Here is a 20477-nt window from a genome sequence, read left to right on the forward strand (position 1 = left end):
ATGTCTGACAAGAGTGAGCTGAAGGCTGAATTGGAGAGGAAGAAGCAACGGATCGCCCAGATTCGAGAGGAGAAGAAGAGAAAAGAGGAGGAGAAGAAAAAGAAGGATGTAAGTGGTAGAAACTTAAACATTTCTAATATTATATGTATTGCTGTATGTAAGCTACCTGCTTGGCTGCTGCTTTGTGTTTAGCTTGTTCTGTACTCTGTAGGGAGACTCAAAGCGAGGAGCTGAGGCGAGTGGTGGGTCCTCAGGTGGTCATGAAGACTCTGACCTGGAGAGGAAGAGGAGGGAGGCGGAGGTGCTGCTGCAGAGTGTCGGCATCAGCCCCGACATACACCACGGTAAACACAATGCCTGCATGCTTCCTCTTTTTTTAATCTTTTATCACCCTCACTTATCTGCCACTTATCTACTTGTTTGCTTGATGGATTGTCAGTGTTTATAAAAGTCCCGTCTAACTTTGTGGTCTGGCTTGGTTTCTGTCACTGCCACTCACCCCCCCCCCCCCCCCCCCTTCCCCCCTCTTCCCTCCCCTCCACCCCCTCACACAATATCTTGACATGTTTCTGCATGACACCTAAAACCTGCCTGCCATTTATTTTCATTCTCTCTTCTCTCCCCTCTGTCCTTTTGTGGGTTGTCCTCCTTACTGCATGCAAACTCACTCACCTCTTCCATCCTTCACTCCCTCCCTCCCTCCCTCACTCACTCACTCACTCACTCACTCACTCACTCACTCACTCACTCACTCACTCTCTCCCTCATCACTCACTTTGACTTACAAACACACACTCACAGCTCAGCCCCTGAGGGTAGTAACAGAAGATACATGTCTGTTTCACTACCTAGTCCCTGCCCCCATGTCTCCCTCCAACAAATCAGTGGGCAGCGATGCAGGAAGCCAAGATTCTGGAGATGGAAACGCAGGACCAAGGTCTGTGTGTGAATGTGAGAGATGACTATTGGGATTGATTGTTTAATTTTGGGTTGTACCTGCATGCCAAGTGTGTGTATATTAACATGGTAAATATACTCGATAAATTCTGACCTTCCCTTTTTGCCTTTTCACCATCACGCTGGCGTTTCTCAATTAACACGCACTTCATTCTTCTTCTCTCTGTCTTTCCTCTTCTCTGTTGGCTGTCTTTCACATTTCTTAATTGGCTTACCTTTGCCTGTCTGTTGTGTTTTGGTTTCATCCTCTTGTGTTTTTTTCCTTTTTCTTTCTGTCTGTCCCGTCTTTCTCTTACTAACATCATCTGGTGGTTTGGCTGTAGGACATTGCATTGGGATCCTGACCCCTCTACTCTGCAACTGCACTCCGACTCTGAGCTGATGGGGTACTGCTCCTCCTCTCTCCTTTAGCTTGTCTTACAAATGTATTCAGTTTTTGTGGTTTCATCTTAGATTTGTCTAAATGTGTTAGTATTATGTCTGTACATCCTTATTTATGTCTTTAGGTGTACAATGTTCATTCGGTTCTGCTTTGCATTCCAAACTTTTGTATGTGTGACCTTATTTCAACCACGGTATGTGTGTGTAGACGTGGAGCCGTGAGGCTGGGCATGTCCAAATTGACCCAGGTGGACTTTGCCCCGAAGGAATTAGTGTCCTATTGCAAAGAAACACAGACACCCACCGAGGCACTGACGCACACCGATCAAAAAGCAGGTAAACAAACATATAAAGTGTCTTCCCAACTTTCTACTTGGGTGTAATAAAAATTCAATAAGAAAAAAATGTAATCTGTTTGTTTTCCAGATGAGGAAGAGGATGAGGAGATAACTGCTCGTCCAATTGGAGAGAATGCCCAGGAGGAGAAAGACCAACATGGCGAACAGCAAGAGGAGGGTAAGGACAGAAGTTTGTAACAAACTGTGAGCGTGTTGTTGATGACGTGTTAATTGTTGATATCAATAACTGTGACAGGAAATCTACTATGCTTTAATAATGCTGATTAATGGGGAAAACATTTGTTATCCCTTTAATACATTTTTAGTTTTACTTACCAGTACTGATTTTGAGCTCATTTCTATCCATCCAGCAATATGTTGCCATAACCCAGTGGTTCTCAAACTGTGGGGCGCGGAGGTATTACAGGTGGGGCGGGTTTTTTAATGATTAAAAAACTAAATATATAATCCTTTATTAATCCCACAGTGGGGAAATTATTCTCTGCATTTGACCCATCCTTAGTAATTAAGGAGCAGTGAAGCACTGGGGCTTCAGGGTCTTGCTCAAGGACACTTCGACATGAAACTATGGGGAGAACAGGAATCGAACCGGCTACCTTGTGGTTTCAGGACGAACACTCTCTCCATGAACATGATAACTTTACATAGTACAAAGTACACGGACATAAAACATAATTAATAAATAGATGTCACTTTCGTGAAAATGTTTACGTTACGGCGTTAACAGGTTAAGCGTGCATACGTCTCAAAACAGAATATAGATCTAAGCTCAACATTGAGCATGAATTAACAGCGGCCGTATCAAATCTACAACCCTGTTTTAAAAATATTTGTAGATGAAAGCAGCTCTGCAGACACTAATACTGATACAACCTGATGGCTCACACATCTGCACTCATTTTGTTTTTCACAGGTTGAACGTTATTGTTATTATCTTGAAAATATATTCAGTGCAAAACAGGTTATTTGTAGCCACAATAAGTATTTTTTTTTTACCAAATATTAGTTATTTTTGGCACAGATAGAACTTTATTTGCATTGTTCTAACAAAGTGATTGCACATGTTATTAGTTTTTGTCTGATGGAGCAATCTGGTTTACTTGAAAGGGATTTCAATTTTCTTTATTCTATTAATTGAAAAAGCACAGATGGTGGTTTCACAAAAAGTTGGACCATTTTATTACAATTTTGTTGGGGCGGTGGGGCCCGAACATTTTTCTTTCTCCAAAGTGGGGCGTGACAGAAAAAGTTTGAGAACCACTGCCGTAACCAAGAACCATTCTACTATTTTTTTCTGATATCTTTATTGAATTCACATTCATGTGTAAAGACACTCCCAAAGAGCTGACAGAAGAAGAGAAGCTGCAGCTCCTGCACTCCGAGGACTTCTTGTCTTTTTTCGAACGAGGCAGCAGAATTGTTGAGAGAGCGCTTGCCGAGCATGTGGACGTCTGCTTCGACTACAGCGGCAGAGATCTAGAGGACAAGGAAGGGTGAGGCACAAGAAAAAAAGCTGTTGTATAAATAGTTGAGATAGAAGTTTAATGTTACAGAAAGGCAGGCTTGATAATCTATTATTTTTTTGTGGGGTGGGGGCAGTGATTTGCAAGCAGGTGCAAAGCTGGTTCTCAACAGACAGTTTGCAGATGAGCGCTGGACTAAAAACAGAGTGGTCACCTGTCTCGACTGGTCCCCTCAGGTGGGTTATATTTGTTATTGATCCTCACAGAGAAAGTGTATTACATGTCCAAAACCGCACAACTGGCAGAGAGGGTCAGTCAGAACAGACTGACTGAAAATCATCTGTGAACACTATGTTGATTAATGCTATGTTCCTCTCAGTATCCAGAGCTGCTGGTGGCCTCGTATAACAACAATGAGGATGCTCCCCATGAGCCTGATGGAGTGGCACTGGTGTGGAACCTGAAGTACAAGAAGGACACACCCGAGTACATCTTCCACTGCCAGGTAGGGAATTAATTCACTTGCTACAAACCACTGGCATGAAGACAGGATCTCTAAGAGAGTTTACATGGGGCACCTTTGTAGCTGTGTGGTTACAGTGCATGCTGCATTACTGCATTACTGCTATGTCCCAGGTTGAATTGCAGACCTCACGAGTTTACATTGGAAAATATATAGTTTTTAACCTAATACAATCAAATGCTCAGGCAGAAGCAAATATATTTACTTTTTTGTTTTTTCTTCTTCTAGTCAGAGGTGATGTCAGCTGGGTTCGCAAAGTTCCACCCCAACCTGGTGGTGGGTGGGACTTACTCCGGACAGATTGTCTTATGGGACAACAGGAGCAACAAGCGCACTCCTGTTCAGAGAACTCCCCTGTCTGCAGCTGCACACACAGTAATGCACTGGAGGGCACACGCCTTTATGTCTACACACTCTCACAGACTATTTCATTTAAGATCTTTTGAACACACAACTGTGTGTTTGTGTGGTAGTTTTTCAGCCAATCTCTGCACCTTTAAATCTGGCTAACTTCCTGGTAAGTGTATGTTGTTTTACTTCTCTAACTAACTGTGCTCTGCTGTTTTCAGCACCCAGTTTACTGTGTGAACGTGGTAGGAACCCAAAATGCTAACAACCTGATCAGCATTTCCACCGATGGCAAAATGTGCTCCTGGAGCCTCGACATGCTCTCCCAGCCACAGGTACATTGAACTTCTGTGGATAGATTTATGACAGACATGCTGTCATACATATCAGATGGTAGAGTCTGACCCTGTGCGTGGTTTTCCCTGCAGGACAGTCTGGAGCTGGTATTCAAACAGAGCAAAGCGGTGGCTGTCACCTCCATGGCCTTTCCTCTGGGCGATGTGAACAACTTTGTGGTGGGGAGCGAGGACGGCTCGGTCTACACAGCCTGTCGCCACGGGAGGTGTGTGTGATCTTTGACTTCTCTCCTCATTAGCACCATATTTTCCAAACGACAGATGTTTTCTTCTTCTTTGGTTTACAACCCTGCAACTTCCAACAAATTCTGGAAAAGTCTTTGGGGGGAAAGAAGGTAATTAACAGAACCCCTCTCGATTATTTGTATGTGCGTTACAGTAAGGCGGGGATCACTGAGGTGTTTGAGGGCCATCATGGTCCGGTGACCGGGCTGAGCTGTCACAGTGCTGGAGGACCCGTTGACTTCTCTCATCTCTTCATCTCCTCCTCTTTTGACTGGACTGTCAAACTCTGGAGCACTAAGGTGAGATAGTCACAGTCACTTGCAAGCTGTTTAGTAAATCCACTTTCAGTCACAATACTTAACATTAATCCAATCCTCCCTTTGTTCTTCCGGTTCTTCTATACAGAGCACACGTCCTTTGTACTCGTTCGAAGACAGTTGTGACTACGTCTATGATGCCATGTGGTCTCCAACACACCCTGCTCTGTTTGCTTGTGTGGATCTGGCTGGACGCCTGGACCTGTGGAACCTCAATAATGATACAGAAGTACGCACACACACAAGTCATATACAACCTTCATTTCACCCCCATAACATGACATTTTGGGAAAACACTTTTTTTGTTTCTTCCCGAGAGTTATGGTGTCAATTATTTTTTATCCGACTTGATTAAGCTTATGTCCTTACAGATAAATCAAAGCATTTTTGGCGAAAGTTCCTCATACTATTCCATAATACCCCATCTAAGAATGGGGAACACTGCTGATCATCCATTAATCTGTAAGCTGTTGTGTGTGTTTTAGGTTCCCACCGCCAGTGTGTGTGTGGAGGGCGCTCCGGCATTGAACCGCGTTAGATGGGCTCACTCTGGGAAAGAGATTGCCACCGGGGACTCAGAGGGGCAAGTGCAGGTCTACGACGTAGGGGAGGTGAGATGTCATCCCATATTACTAAGATTCAGTTCTCTATCCCTTTGGCGTCACTCTCTCTAGCATTTCCTTTACATGCCGTTTATATGTCTTGTCCTTTGTCTCTCTGAAGCAAATCTGCGTGCCTAAGGCTGACGAGTGGACGCGCTTCATCAGGACGCTGGCTGAGATCAACGAGAGCCGAGATGAAGCCGAGGAACTGGCCAACGTCTAACGTTACAAACGCCATACTGACAACTGCTCATACATTTCTCTCGAGTACACTACACCACCTATAGCACACTACCCGACACTGCCAGAGGGGCAGCGCTCTCCTCCCTCTGGCTTCCAGCTTTTCCGCCTACTACTACATGAATTGGCCTGAGGAGATTTGCAGCGCTAGAATGGATAGAAAAGACTTAGATGTGTTTTTCAATGTGAGAGTTTTAGAGTACATTTGTAGGGACAATGAATGTCACATGTAGCAGTAGTAGAAAAGAAACCACAGTTCAGTGGTTGAAAGTTAAACTAGCAAAGGAATACAGGGAAGGGATTTTCAGCATCGATGTGACTTCTAGCTTTGAGAACATCCTCAGGGCTCCAGAAACTGCTCTTCTCCTGAGGCCTCAACCAAATCAGCCCTTTTTTAAATATGCAAACCTTTGTACTTGCACCTTTTTATTACCATTTGAGGGTTTTTACATGTTTTAATATTTTCCAGACACGCTTGTGCACATGGCTGGCGAAGTAATTCCGCAGAGCTAAAAGAAAGAAAAGCTGACATTTCTCTATCGAATGCTCTTTATCCTGAGCACTTGAATTTGATGACCAAAACAGCTCATGTGCTTAGACAGGCACACTCTGGCGTGTGCAGAAGTGTGTCACTCTTACATTTCAACCACTACAATATTTAATATTTATTCTGGTGGTTGCTCTTATTTAAATATGTTATGTATCGTTTAAAAAAAATGCTGCTTTGTACTAAACGCTTTAGTACATTACTAAGATTAGCACGACACAATTCTTACCAGGCAAAATCAGTTACTACACTTGCCTTGAATTTATTGACACTAGTATGATTTAAAAGTGATTTCTGTACCAAAGGTTATTGTTTTATACTGTACCTGGTGTAAATGAGTAGTATAACAGTTTCCTGACCATTTAGTTTTTTTAGGCGGTGCATAGCTGAGGTTGGAAACTAGTATACCCTTTACCACAGAACATGAATCCAGTTTCATTCTTTTCCTTTTCCATCCAATCGTTAATCCCTCCAGTATGCAGCAGTCCAACCTCAGCAAACTGGGAGTAAGTTCAGCCTCAAACACTTTCTCTTTAATGTATAAAATGAGCTAAAAATGCACTGTTGCAACCATATTTGATATGACATGATATATAACATGAACAAGATCATTATTCTGCATTGACTAATTGTACTGTACTCTTTCCTGTTACTGATACAGTTAATGGTTGCACTTTTCCAATGGAATAAAACTCAAACGCATTGGTAAAATTAAAACCATATGGATGATTTATTTCAATAAAATACAGTGACTGAGTTGAGATACATTTAATACCTAATTCTTATCTAATGATTCTTGTTTTATCAAGAAAACCCTCAATTGAAAAGATCTGTACATCAGTAAGTGACCAGGACTAAAAGTCCCACATTTCCAATACAGTTACTGTAAAATGAAGATGCTGATTGAACGTTATAGACCGTTGTATCATTTTCCTTCCCGTCAATGAACTGTCTCTCTACAGGTTTACAATATGTACATTATCTAGCCTTCTGTCGGAGGACCAATCCAGAGTAAAGCCCAACACCATGCTGAACAATCTAATATTTTCTATGCCCTCTGTCCAAAAAGAGAAGTCTTGCTCGCGCTGAGACGGAAAACAAAATGAAAATCAAATCACCTACTCATGAGAGAGAGAGAGAGAGAGGAGTGCCCGAGGCTCCGTTTTATATGAATGCTGGAGAGAAGAACACAAAAGATGGAGCTGCCAGGAGCGTCCAGCCACTGAAGATACAACACAGTCAGCGCTCTGGTCCCGTCGCTGTCTGCGCGGTTACATCCAAACTAAGCTGCAGCCAGCTCTCCACCTCCACGTCTGGCTGGGGACCAGCGGAGCACACCGTCACCTGGTGTTGTTTGTGTCTAAATTAATGACCCCCTATTCCTGGAGTGTGTTTCAACTGTGCGTGTTTTGTTTGTGTATCTATCAAAGTGTCTGGCTCCTGGTAGAGGAGGAGAGGGATGGCAAAGTGATATGGAGGTTAAGACCTCTATGGGGCCTGAGCCGGTGCGGCAGCGACTGGCTCCGCGTGGTGGATGGAAACCACGCCGGAAGACTTGAATTTGGGAAGGTGGAGGCCAAATTTGTTCTCCACACCGGCAAATGTTGCTGCGGCCAGGCGGTAGCCTCCGACATGGTCGGCATTAATGGGAGGAAGCTCGGAGATCCGAGACTTGGGTGTGGGATCAGATCCTGCCGGACGACTGCAGAGAGGAGAGAAGAGAGGGGGAGAGTGATCTCTGTATAAACATAATGGCATTTCTGAAGCGTATGGAGTGGGATGGGATTCATCTAATTACAGAACAAATAACATGCCACCTAAATATTTTTTGGTAAATCATTAAGTGGAGTGAGATGGCTACAATGACAGGTGCTACAAATTATATTACAGAACTTTAAGAGAAGAAAGCCAGCAATTAAGCAGCAAGAGTACTAAAGAACCAAATGTTCTGTATTTCCATGCTGGCCATGAATCCAACATGTGCATGATGCATCCTCACATGTGCTTCCCCAACATCCCTCCCTCTCTACCTTACAGCTGTCTACATTTAAAAAAAAAAAAAAGGCAACATAAGTGACTTAACTGTTCACTCCTTTTTAACAAAAATGTAAACTTACTGTCCTCCAAAATCAACGTAGAACCACCGCTGCAAGAGCTCATAAGTCACCAGTGTCACACCAAACTGAGGAGAAGACCGGCACATACGAGCTGGAAAACAGACAGACATACAAGTCAACACGGTTTAATTGCAAAAAATAAGACATACAGTGTGTCGATGCATGTACACAAACACACACCTCCAGCTCCCTTCCACAAAGCCCTGAACCCCTCCTCTGCCATTATCTTCCTCAGGCAATCGAGGACTCCTGTATAAGAAGTCTGTCCTGCCCTCGCTGCAACTTGCAGACGTGTCTTGATGACATCGGCAGGCGTCACGAGGGAGGCTGCAGGGATACCTGGGAAATAGAGTTACAAAGATGACAGATGTCAGATGACGCCATGACTTAAATAGGCGCTAACAAGTCAGTAATAATTAATAACAACAACTAGTTTATTAGCAATGCTTATTTCTGCTTGCAGCTAAGGTGCCATTTGAATGGTATACAGTACATTTCTACATTGTACAATGTCATAAAATACAGCACTGAGCCAGGCCTCTGCTGTTCCATGTCATTATCTGAGGATACCTGCAATCGCTCCAGCAGTGAGAAGCTGCAGTGGTCCCAGCCTGCCTTGCTCGTCAGCAAACTGGGTCTTGAGGTGGGCGTACGAGGGGAAATAGATGGCAGAGAAGGGGATGTCTCTCAGGAAACATGCTTTAGCACCCTAGAGACACACAAAGAACAGACAGATGTATGAGACTTGGCTTGAGAGTAGACTATGAAAGAGGGAGGCAAAGATAAAGAGTGCATACATGCCAGACAGAGTGAGTGCCATTAAATAAAGAAAGAGGGGTCTTTTCTCACACGCTACCAACTACGCAAGCAAACACCACAGGGCGGCCCGAGAGAAGATTGTGGTACATTCAAAGACGCATTACCTTGTAGAGGCCGAAGAAGCCGAGGTCGCGAACCACGTTGACTGCACTGACTCGAGGTCCAGTGGTGATCTCGCCTGCCACCTGCAGACGAATCTTCACAATCTCCAGAGGGTTGGTAAAGATCACCTGAGAGCCGCCAGCCTAGATAAATAGGAAGAAGAGAAGCTTGTTCACGCATTACATGAAAAAAAGATGACTGCTGAGGGAGTCTTGCTCGAGAAATGTATCGAAAAGTTAAAAAAATTATTCGGATCAATAATTTACAGAAAAGTGTGCTGGGCCAATGTGTGTAAGGATAAACAACGCCATCAAGAACAGAAAAAGAAATGTTGCATTGGATGATGGCAATTTTATTCTAGGTGAAATGTAGCATTGCTGTCTGATGTTAGCAACGTCATTTGGAACTTGGCAAGAAGGTTAAAACAACATGCAAACAAACGGCATGCATGAGTTACTTTTTAATGGCCGTAACGACTAACACACTCAAATAAAGAGACTGCATTTCTTCACATCTAGTGTTCATGTATGCATACAAAAGTGTTTGGGATATGGTACTTACACAAGCACCAGCTAGAATCTCAGCAGCAAAAGAGATTTTGTTGTCCTTGCCGGTGAACTTGTCTCTGACCAAGTCATTCACCTGCGGGACAAAAACACAAGCAAAGACGATTCAGAGTAATGCTAAGAATCACTCCATCATTTTCATCCTGCCTTTGTATATTCCCCCAATGGGATGTTTTTCATCCGATTAAATTTCAATTTAAATATATTTTAAAATTTGTATTACCATATCACCATATTTTTCCTTTTATGGACCCTTTTTTAAATTTAGTTTGAAATCCTTACGTTTTCATGTTCTGTGAATAAATCTATTGTCAACATGCGGAAAAAGCTTATCATTAAATAATGCTTACCAATGTAACATAAGTGTGCATGCAAAGTGAAATTGAAGTGGAGCAGGTTTGTGCGTTGTTTGTGAGGAGGTACTCACTGTGAGTTTGATAGCTTTCTCAGGCGCTACACCTATGAGCTGAGGGACCAGACCTGTAGAGCATCAGGATGCATTAGTATTTCTGTGCAAACAGCAGCAAGAGAGGAGGAATCAAAAATAAATAAGAAAGAAAAATAATAATAATAAGATGAGGAAGCTAGAGAGAGGAAAGGAAGTATACACATAAAAGGTTTTACACTATGGGAGTGTATTGTAATTAGTATGATGCAACACAACTCAAGTGTACAGCAATATACATTCTGCTATTATCAGATTAAGAAGGATACTGCATCACTTTACCAAGTAAAAATATAAATTATTTGAATTCATTAAACAATTTGAAGTCTTCATTTTAGAGTCTTAGATCTCAGTGGGGAAAAGTACCTGAAATAAACTGCTTCATCTATAAAATGTATATTTTAAAATTCAAACAGGGCAGCTGCGTACAGCCCTGCAATTTCATGATGAACAGATATGTGTTCAAGAAATGACAGGCATGGAGAGGAAAAGTTGTATAAAAGTGGAGAAAGATAAAACTCACAACTAAGATGAATGAATGGAGACATCAGTGGTGGTGCGAGTGCACACGGGGGACGTCACAGCTGTCTTTCTGGCTTACCTCTATAGAAGCCAAAGAAGCCCTCATAGCGAAGCACCTTCTTAGCACAGTCAAAGCTGTTCTTGTACATCAGCTCTCCAACAAAGGATCCTGTGGACCTCTGGTTCTGCATACGAGTCTTTACCAAGTCGATGGGGTACACTGCCGTCGCTCCCGTAGCTATGCAAACACACACAAAATCAAACTTAATAATATCCAATGTGAATTAAACATATCGGATATGGTTGTGCGTCCATCAGACTGCCATTTGCCTCTGGATAACTCACCTCCGGCGATGGCGCCGAGGGAGAACCTGTAGGCAGATTCTGCAACCTGGAGCCACACGGGCCTGGAACTGTCCCCAAGGGCCTGATGAAAGAAAAAAAATCACGTTAGGGGGCATTATGAAAATACTTTATGATGACATCAATGATGACATCAGTGCGTCACTCGTCTGTTCCCACTGCCAAGGACAGGAGACAAGAGGAATCTAAACAAGAGATAACCACACAGCATCGTCGTGGAGACCTCATGGGAAGGAAGCCAAAGGAGAGCCAAGAGGAGGAGTCTCCACCCTCATCATCAAGGATTGATACCCCTCTCGGAGAGGACAAGTCTTTACTTCCCTCACCAGCACCTACTTCCACCCCCCACACTTCATCCAGGTCCCTCTCCTCTCTACTCTCTCCCTCCTCCCCATCCTCCCCCCTCATGGAGTTCACTGACCGCATGAACGAGATGGTCATTGCTGGAACCAAATTCACTCCCCTCCGCACTCCCACTTCCCGTGCTGAAACCCCTCCAGCTAGACCTCCGTCACTGGTTCTAAATGCTTTGACGCAAACACCGAAGTTAAAGCGCCGTGCCCCTCTCCCGCCTCCACAACATCTCCACAACCATCCTCTATCTCCACGACTTGATAAAGACATTGGTTGATATCTTTTGGGTCCGGACAACAAGGTTAATGACACCACTGATTATCTCCAGGAACAGTCGGGTCCCTGTATGAAGTTAGCCTTCTTAATTCCTGTCCTGACTTATCGAAAAGGAAAGGTGAGGCTGCGAAGAAACATTAGTAAATCTGCAAACTTATCCAATTTAACATTCATTCCTCGTCAGCCTGTCCAAAGAAATAGGGCAAATATAGTTTTAAACACATTAAACTTAGCTTTATTAAATGTCAGGTCTCTGTCAGGAAAAACATTTGTAATCAATGATTTCATTATTAGGCACAAACTTGATTCTTTGTTTTTAACCGAAACTTGGTTAGACCAAGATAACAGTGCAGCTGTTCTTATTGAAGCAACACCTCCCAACTTCAGTTTCATGAGTGAAACAAGAGTGCATAAGAAAGGAGGTGGAGTTGCTATTTTATATAATGAGTCTCTTCAATGCAAGCAGATGTCTTTTGGTCATTTTACTTCCTTTGAATATGTGGCTCTCAATTCCACGCAAGTTTTTCAGAAGTTCTGCTCCACACCAGCCCTCTCTTGCATCTCAGTCAATGAGCTCGTGGATGGCTTCAATTCTAAAGTTAAAAATGTTATTGATGCCATTGCACCCACTAAGGTGAAGGTTGTCTCGGGTAAGAAAAGATCCCCTTGGAGAAATGCCACGCTGGTCAGAATAGAGAAAAGAGAGTGTCGGAAAGCTGAACGCAGGTGGCGAAAAACTAATCTCCAGGTTCACTGTGGTATCTATAAAGAGAGACTTCACAATTATAATTTGGAACTTAGAAATGCAAGACAGGCCTTCTTCTCTGACATAACCAAAAACAATACACGCGCCTTATTTCCTACCGTGGACAGGCTTACAAACCCTCCGGTGTCAGTATTACTGGATCTCAGTGCTGCATTCGACACGGTTGATCATGACATACTACTAGACAGACTGAAAGTCTGGGTAGGACTCTCTGGCGCAGCAATTAACTGGTTTGAATCCTACTTGAAGGACCGACAATACTTTGTGTCGGTAGCTAATTACACATCAGAGCTGACTAGGATGACATGTGGTGTTCCCCAAGGTTCAATACTGGGGCCTCTTCTGTTCAACATCTACATGCTTCCACTGACTCAGATTATGAAAAACAACAAAGTGTGTTATCGTAATTATGCAGATGACACACAACTCTACATAACTATTTCACCAGGGGACTATAGTCCCATACAAGGGCTGGCTAAATGCATTGAAGAAATCAATAACTGGATGTGCCAGAATTTTCTTCAATTAAATCAAGATAAAACAGAAGTAATTGTTTTTGGTCCCAAGGACGAACGATTGAAAGTCAGCGCTCAGGTTCAATCACTAATGTTAAAAACATCAAACCAAGCCAGAAATCTAGGTGTAGTTATGGATTCAGACCTCAACCTGAACAGCCATATCAAGACAATTACAAAATCAGCCTACTATCACCTGAAGAATATATCAAGGGTTAGAGGACTTATGTCTCAACAGGATCTGGAGAAACTTGTCCATGCATTTATCTTCAGTAGACTTGACTACTGTAACGGTGTGTTCACAGGCCTCTGTAAAAAGTTAATCAGGAAGCTGCAGCTGATTCAGAACGCTGCAGCTCGAGTCCTCACTAAGACCAGGAAAGTGGATCACATCACTCCAGTTCTGAGGTCTTTGCACTGGCTCCCTGTCAAACAAAGAATTGACTTTAAAATCCTGCTGCTGGTTTATAAAGCACTGAATGGTTTAGGGCCTAAGTATGTTTGTGATCTGCTGCTACCTTATGAACCATCCCGGCCACTCAGGTCGTCTGGGACGAGTCTACTATCTGTTCCAAGAGTCAGAACTAAACATGGAGAAGCAGCGTTCAGCTTTTCTGCTCCACACATCTGGAACAAGGTCCCTGAAAGCTGCAGGTCTGCTGAGACCCTCAGCTCCTTTAAGTCCACATTGAAGACTTTTCTGTTTGCTGCTGCCTTTAACTGAACCAGATTCAATTACTGCATCTCACTACTGCATTTTATTTCTTAAACTGCACTGCAACTTTTTTTCAACTTTTATTTTTTATGTTGCTTTTTCTACTTTTATTTTGCTTTTTGACTGTTTTAATGTTTTCTTAACTGTTTTTAAATCTGCATTATGTTTTGATGCTTTTAATGGTTTTATGTGAAGCACTTTGAATCGCCTTGTTGTTGAACTGTGCTATACAAATAAACTTGCCTTGCCTAAAATGTTTGTATTGTGAATATTAAAATATGCGATAGATTATATGATAAGAAGCTCAAAGCTTAAATATATTTTACAGTTAACTGCTGATCTGATTTTATGTCAAGTTTATCCCGAATTAGGAGTTTCACATACCTGTTTTTGAGTTTCAGCCAGGTGGTATGGCAGGCAGCCTTCCTCTAGTGGAGCAATCCTCTCAATGTCAGCCAGATTCAGGCGCCTGATACACATGGGTATTTCCTGTTATTTACATCACTGTCATCATGGAGATCGTAATATTTTTAAATAATTGTCAAAAAAGTATTTTTGAATTTTTTTTCTTCTATTTTCTGGGGGAGTTTTTTCCTGATCCGATGTGAGGTCGCGGGACAGGGATGTCGTATATGTACAGATTGTAAAGCCCTCCGAGGCAAATTTGTAATTTTGGGCTATACAAAATAAACTGAATTGAAGAAGGAGTTTTACCCTGAGGGGGAGTGCAGGCCTGACAACTGGTACAGTATGTCAATTTCCATGGGAGTGATCTGTCCAAATCTGTTGGCAGCATGAACAAACTCCTCTGCAGAGAGAGAGGGAGAGAGAGAGAGAGAGAGAGAGAGAGAGGGAGAGAGAGAGAGAGAGATACCAGAATATAAACTTCTGTAATAACACATTCCTGACACATCCATGTAACATCTTACGCTGGAAGTCAAAGACACAATAAAGTGAGCACAGTAAACAATCGGTTCACCTTTGGTCAGGAGCGTGTCATTCCGCGTGCCAGCCAGCGTGCTGTAGATCTTGCGAATCAGCTCCATGTTGTTCAGGAGGGAGTTGAAGGCATTGAAGTAGGAGAAGCTGACCAAGTGAGAGGTATTACCACCTGCAGCCTGGCAGAAGAAAGGCAGTGCACATCAAGTACTGATTTCACTATGGATACCTTTTTTGTTTCTTATTTTGAACTCTTAATGAGAAAGCAAGATTCACAGTTTCAAGTATTACTCAATATGGCCATATTTCAATTTAAACTGAACTTTTTTTATTTTTTCTTTAATCGCAAGGTCTAAGGAGTAACTTTACTCTTTTGCTTTAACTGTCATATTGTACTGCACATTGCTCTTATTATAGCCTGGGCTTGTGCCTTAATCATTTAACCCTTTCCAGAAAAGAAAAATATATATATTCCTACAGAGCAGGAGATTCAACTTTAGAAGACAATACTCTCAGGAAAATCAGGTTTAACAGCTCAGTATTAACCAGCACGTTTAGCCCTGTCAAAGAGTGTCAGAGATTACAGTTGAATCAAAAAACCTATTGCAAGAGAACACTGTAAAGCCTGAGCTGAACTTGTTATTACAATTAGACTTAAATTGAAAATGACCAGTATTAACGCAACATGCAAAGCAGATGACGATTTACTGTCGAGTGTGTTCTTATCATAACCCAAGAACTCAGAGTGGATTATGTTGCCACTCTCCAGTGATCAAAACATAAGTATTGTTTTTAAAGGTTGGTAAATAGACCGTGTATATAAACCGTGTTTGCTACGCAGTAAAAACAATAATGAATGAGCTTCCAATCATGAGAACTAATTTAGAACAATAAGAGCCGCGTTTATCTGAAAATAACAATCATCCTGAAATTAATCAGATTTCAATATTTTCAATACTGCCAGAAAGCTCTCTATGCGCGCGCGTGTGCGCGCGCACGCACGCACGCACACACACACACATGCACACGCGCACACACACACACACACACACACACACACACACACACAGACTCACAGAGACAAGGTTCTCCTCCACAAAGGGTGTGAGCACGTGGTGTCTGATGGTGGCCATAATGTCACTGAAGTCCATGGCGGAGATGACGCCATTCTTGCCGTTGTCCTTCTGGGCAAACGCCTGCCGTGCATGCTCCAACTGCAGCTCCTAAAAACATGACACGACAAGGTTGTGTGTAAATATAGTATGTAATCAAACTTGAAGGACAGATAAAGTGGGTAAAATGCAAAGATCAGTGTATGTGTTTGCGAGTATTTGGCACACCTGCAGGAACTGGGTGAACTCGAGGTAGCTGAGGCCTTTCTTGCGGTCGTGCCCAAAGTGCAGACGGATGAACTCACAGTCCCAGTTGAAGGGAATGTGGTGGTGCACGGTGGTCTGGCTGAAGATGTCCCGTACATTCTCTGCAGCAAAAGCCCACATTCAAAAAAATTATTAATAATTAATCTTCCGGACAAATGCTCTGATGACGCGACGCAGCATAGAAACACATCAGGGATGGACTCAGTGCCACTGTTTTTGAATTGGAGAATTTCCTTTAAAAACAGGTAGCTGAAAACATTATTCCCGGTGAACCGTGCTATATATACACTTATAATAATATGTTTTGATTCATTGAAATCATGTGAATCGAACTCAAAGCCCTTGTGAAAACACAGACAACACATTGAACCATACCAAAGGAAATGTTTCCGGTTCCATTCTTGTCAAACAGCTGGAAGGCTACGATGAAGAGAGTGTCGGGCGCACACAACACCGACTCAAATGCTAGAAACTCCTGGAACGAGATCAGCCTGCCATTGTGGGTGGTGGAAGAGAAAAATATATATATTTGATATAATGTCAAACAAGCACGTCAAAGACTTTGTAATGAAGCAAATCTCAGATCATACAGTATTAGTTCACACATAACTGCAGGCACAATCAGTTTTATCTTATCTTTAAATGGAAATAATGGCAAGTGCTAATCACACATTGATCAATAAACTGTCAATTAGTAATGATAGTGTGTGTGTGAGTGTGAGTGTGCATACCCGTCCTTTGTGGTGTCGGCAACAGCAGCGATGAGCTGTACAGTTTTGGGGTTGTGGTGGATCTGCGTGTGTAGCCCTAGATACCTCTGGACAAAGTCTCCCGAGGTCATAAACCTCTCTCCATCCGTGTCTGCGACGCTGGCATACTGAGGGAAGAAACCCAAAACCACATCAGCATGAATACCTAACCCTGACTTTTACCTAACCACAGTAAAAATGGGTGGTTGTATTCAATCTACAGAGCAAACAATAATCTGTAAACATTGTGGGCCCCTTATACGCAACCTGGAGTTAGGGCTGTGCGGTATACCGGTTTCAGATTTCCATACGGTATGAATTTTTCATATACCGTCATACCGGTGGTTACACGTAACAACTGTTGGTGCGCTAAGGTGGTCATCTAGACGGCGGTGCCATCAGCGACCAGCGCCGTCAACACGCCGTGCCTATCCGCAAGAACAGCAGGTGGCAACATTTATTTTTTACAGTTTAATACCGGGAGCGCAGTGGAGCTAGTTAGCTGTCAGGGTAACTTGGTTCACTTATGGTTCAAAATTACACGGCCAAATTCAAATTGAATGCTGGGAAGTTGGGCGGCGAACAGCTGTTTGTGTGGCGTGTCTTCCAGTCTGTCTCTTCCTGGTTATTTTGTGCGGGAACTCTACCCAGAATGCAATTTGGCGCTGTAATTTTATAATATGTGTGAACCATGACTGAGCCCAGTTACACTGACAGGTAAGTAGCTCCACTGTGCTCACAGTATTAAACTGTAAAAAGTCAATGTTGCTGCATGCTGTTGTTGTGGCTATGGACGGCTTGCTGACAATACTGCTGTCTAGTTGACTGATGATGTTAATGGAATCAATGTGTTTACTTGATAAAAAAAAATATATACCGTGAAACCGCCAGAATCTTACAAAATACCGTGATATGACATTTTGCCCATACCGCACAGCCCTACCTGGAGTTGATCCATATCGACAGCATGACTTAATATTAGCTGCAATAGCTTTAGTAAACCTCACAGCGCCCTAGCTAATCAGCTGTTTTGTCAAAGGCAGTTATAGCTAATTATTACCAAAGGTGTTCAAATAGGAATATGTTTAGGTTAGTGGCTCACAAAAACATCAGCTCTGTCATTGCTCTTTTTTCTAAAGTTTCCCTGTGATTCAAGCCGCACCTGAATAACCAAGGTCATTGATATTTCAGTCGTGGCGTGACCTGTCACTACTTCAGTGGGCCACACGGATGTTTTTAGTCTGAGCGTGTAGGCTATGTGATCTATCAGGGTACCGACAACAACCGGTCACACGACTATCACACAGTGGGCCACAAACTGCCCACACAGCGGAGCAAAATGAAGGTTAACCAATCGCTCACGTTACGTCTCACGGTCACACACAGAGTACATTTCACCGTGCTCTCTGATCCGACCAGTACAAGAACATTCAGGCCCTTGCTTGAGCTGTACTAGAAGCAGTAAAACCAAAACTGACATTTAACCCCAAACAGGGACTTGAACCCTAGACATAGTAAGATTCTCTACCTAGTTTATAAAGTTAACCAACCTCTGCCTCGAGAAGAATGCAACACAATCCTTGAACATGTCACAATGATTATAGCAGACGGAGATTGAGAAAAGCAGAATTTCTCTTGCAGAACTGAACAAAAAATTCCTCTTACAACTGCTGCTTCTGCTGACTCAACAACTATGAACCACAATCGTGCTTAAGCTTCTCTAATCTTCCGTCTGAAAAACACGATATTAGGCAAACTGATGAATAAAAACAATTCCAGCTATGTATGCTTTAATTTAACAACAGGAGTCTGTGCTGGACCTTTAACTGTGGCTAATGCTGTAATTCAAACCCCATGACAAAGTCACTGAGCTCAAGTGAAAACAGGGTGAGCCGTTTTCTACACAGAAACACATCTGATGGATGTGTACATGATGAGCACACAAATATATATATATATATATATATATATATATATATATATATATATATATATACACACACACACACACACACACACACACACACATATATATGTAATCTGAATGACCAAAATAAACATTGGGGACTGACTTTGAGACAACCAAATCTGTGCATACCTTACCTTCTGAAAGATTGATTTCAGCTCACTTGGGTCCCCGCGTTTGGTAGATTGCACCTAAAATAAAACACGGCATTATTCGACAATATGAGTTATTACATCCCCTTCCCCCCCAAAATAAAGCTGCAGTTTAAAACAAGTTTTGCAGGCAGTGTACTGGACATGCCATGAACCAAAACAAGCTAGCTGCTTTGGGTTCCTGTCTCCTTGAAACGTCCACTGTTGTGAAGGAGAAACGCAGCGCTCAGACTCGGACATGGTGCCCAACCAGAGACTCTGGCTGAGCGAGTTAAGCAGCCCACTCGGGCTCGGACCGAGGTTACAGTTGGGCAGCCGGCTAGCAGCTGACACCAAACCACTCATAAGAAGAGGACACACGGACACGCACCGCTGCAATGACACACACGTTGAGCGTTAAACCGGCCAAATAAGGGCGCACGAGCGCTAAATAGACACAGACAACTGCTGTGAAAAGACGTCACGTCACTCCGGCGTTTGTGGGTTTTTACCACGGCAGTGGAAGGACGATTAGATCGCCGTTTAGCACGATCTCGCTAACTCCCGAGGTTGCGGGTGTTTCATCATCAAGGCCAGCCGGGTGCGACGGCTAGCCCGGTGATGCTACAGCTCCGCAGCTCCCCGCAGCAGGGACGCCCGGGCCCGGAAGTGTAGCGTCGGCCCCTTCGCGCGCGAGAAAACGGGCAGAAGACATACAGACATGGTTAAAGTAGAGGTTTGAAATTCGCTAAAAGAGCGATGCCGAAGTCACCTTGACCGCCATGCTGATTTGACGTCACGCACAGTGAGGAAGGCGCAGACGTACGCGTCGTGTAACGTTCGTGTGAGAACGGAACGGCACTGTATCCGAGTACACCGGAGGCTACGCGCGCGTGCACGCGCTCTCTCTCTTTCTCTCTCACACGCAAACATGGGTCGCGCGCGCGCACACTGAAGCTGATGGAAAGGGTGTTTAAATTACACTGATGTGAAATTATAGATTCACACATTTTTGTATTGAACCTGCAGGCTCTTTTCTCACCCCTTCTCCATGAATACTATTATTACCACTACTAGGAGTAAAACGGACTGCTGGTTAGCTTAATCTATATTATACATAATGTATTAGTGGATTTATATTTTGTATTAATAATCAGAATATGCAAAGTAACTAGCATAACTAATGTTGTCGGAAAAAAATACAACATTGACTTCCAAAATACAGTGGAGTAGAAGTGTAAACGAGCATCAAATGGACATACTATACTCCACTCTACTGATAGTAATTTTACTTTACTTTAAAAAGCACTTAAGCACCCTCAAAATGTTGCTTAAGTACAGTAGTAGTGTGGTTATATTCCACCAGATTGCTACTACGGCTACTGCTACTTGTGCTGCTTATACAAAATAACAATTTGCTGATATTGTCATACTA

The 20477-nt window shown here is 43.0% G+C and overlaps 2 protein-coding genes across 2 annotated transcripts; one reads left to right on the forward strand and one right to left on the reverse strand.

Moving 5' to 3' along the window:
- LOC306739740 (dynein, cytoplasmic 1, intermediate chain 2a-like) lies at positions 1 to 6867 on the forward strand (the record flags this gene model as incomplete). The annotated part of the gene is made up of 16 exons (XM_079221786.1): positions 1 to 108; positions 212 to 344; positions 802 to 937; positions 1281 to 1343; positions 1547 to 1674; positions 1765 to 1854; positions 3028 to 3190; positions 3297 to 3396; positions 3540 to 3665; positions 3912 to 4058; positions 4253 to 4366; positions 4460 to 4593; positions 4767 to 4911; positions 5018 to 5158; positions 5415 to 5540; positions 5653 to 6867. The coding sequence occupies 16 exons, from the start codon at positions 1 to 3 to the stop codon at positions 5752 to 5754; spliced, it is 1956 nt and encodes a 651-aa protein (XP_079077912.1). The 3' UTR covers positions 5755 to 6867.
- A 157-nt stretch (positions 6868 to 7024) lies between these two features.
- On the reverse strand, positions 7025 to 19874 carry LOC306739731 (electrogenic aspartate/glutamate antiporter SLC25A12, mitochondrial-like). The gene is made up of 18 exons (XM_079221774.1): positions 19815 to 19874; positions 19049 to 19102; positions 16928 to 17073; positions 16572 to 16687; positions 16158 to 16297; positions 15894 to 16040; positions 14858 to 14996; positions 14593 to 14686; positions 14263 to 14347; positions 11235 to 11316; positions 10969 to 11127; positions 10350 to 10402; positions 9918 to 9998; positions 9359 to 9499; positions 9006 to 9144; positions 8616 to 8774; positions 8436 to 8526; positions 7025 to 8020 (listed from the first exon to the last, which is right to left on the reverse strand). Exons 1-18 carry the CDS (start codon positions 19824 to 19826, stop codon positions 7807 to 7809), a joined length of 2052 nt encoding a protein of 683 aa, XP_079077900.1. The 5' UTR covers positions 19827 to 19874; the 3' UTR covers positions 7025 to 7806.
- Positions 19875 to 20477: the final 603 nt, after the last annotated feature.

The sequence above is a fragment of the Taurulus bubalis genome, assembly GCF_910589615.1.
Source record: "Taurulus bubalis genome assembly, chromosome: 1".
Lineage (NCBI taxonomy): Eukaryota > Metazoa > Chordata > Actinopteri > Perciformes > Cottidae > Taurulus > Taurulus bubalis.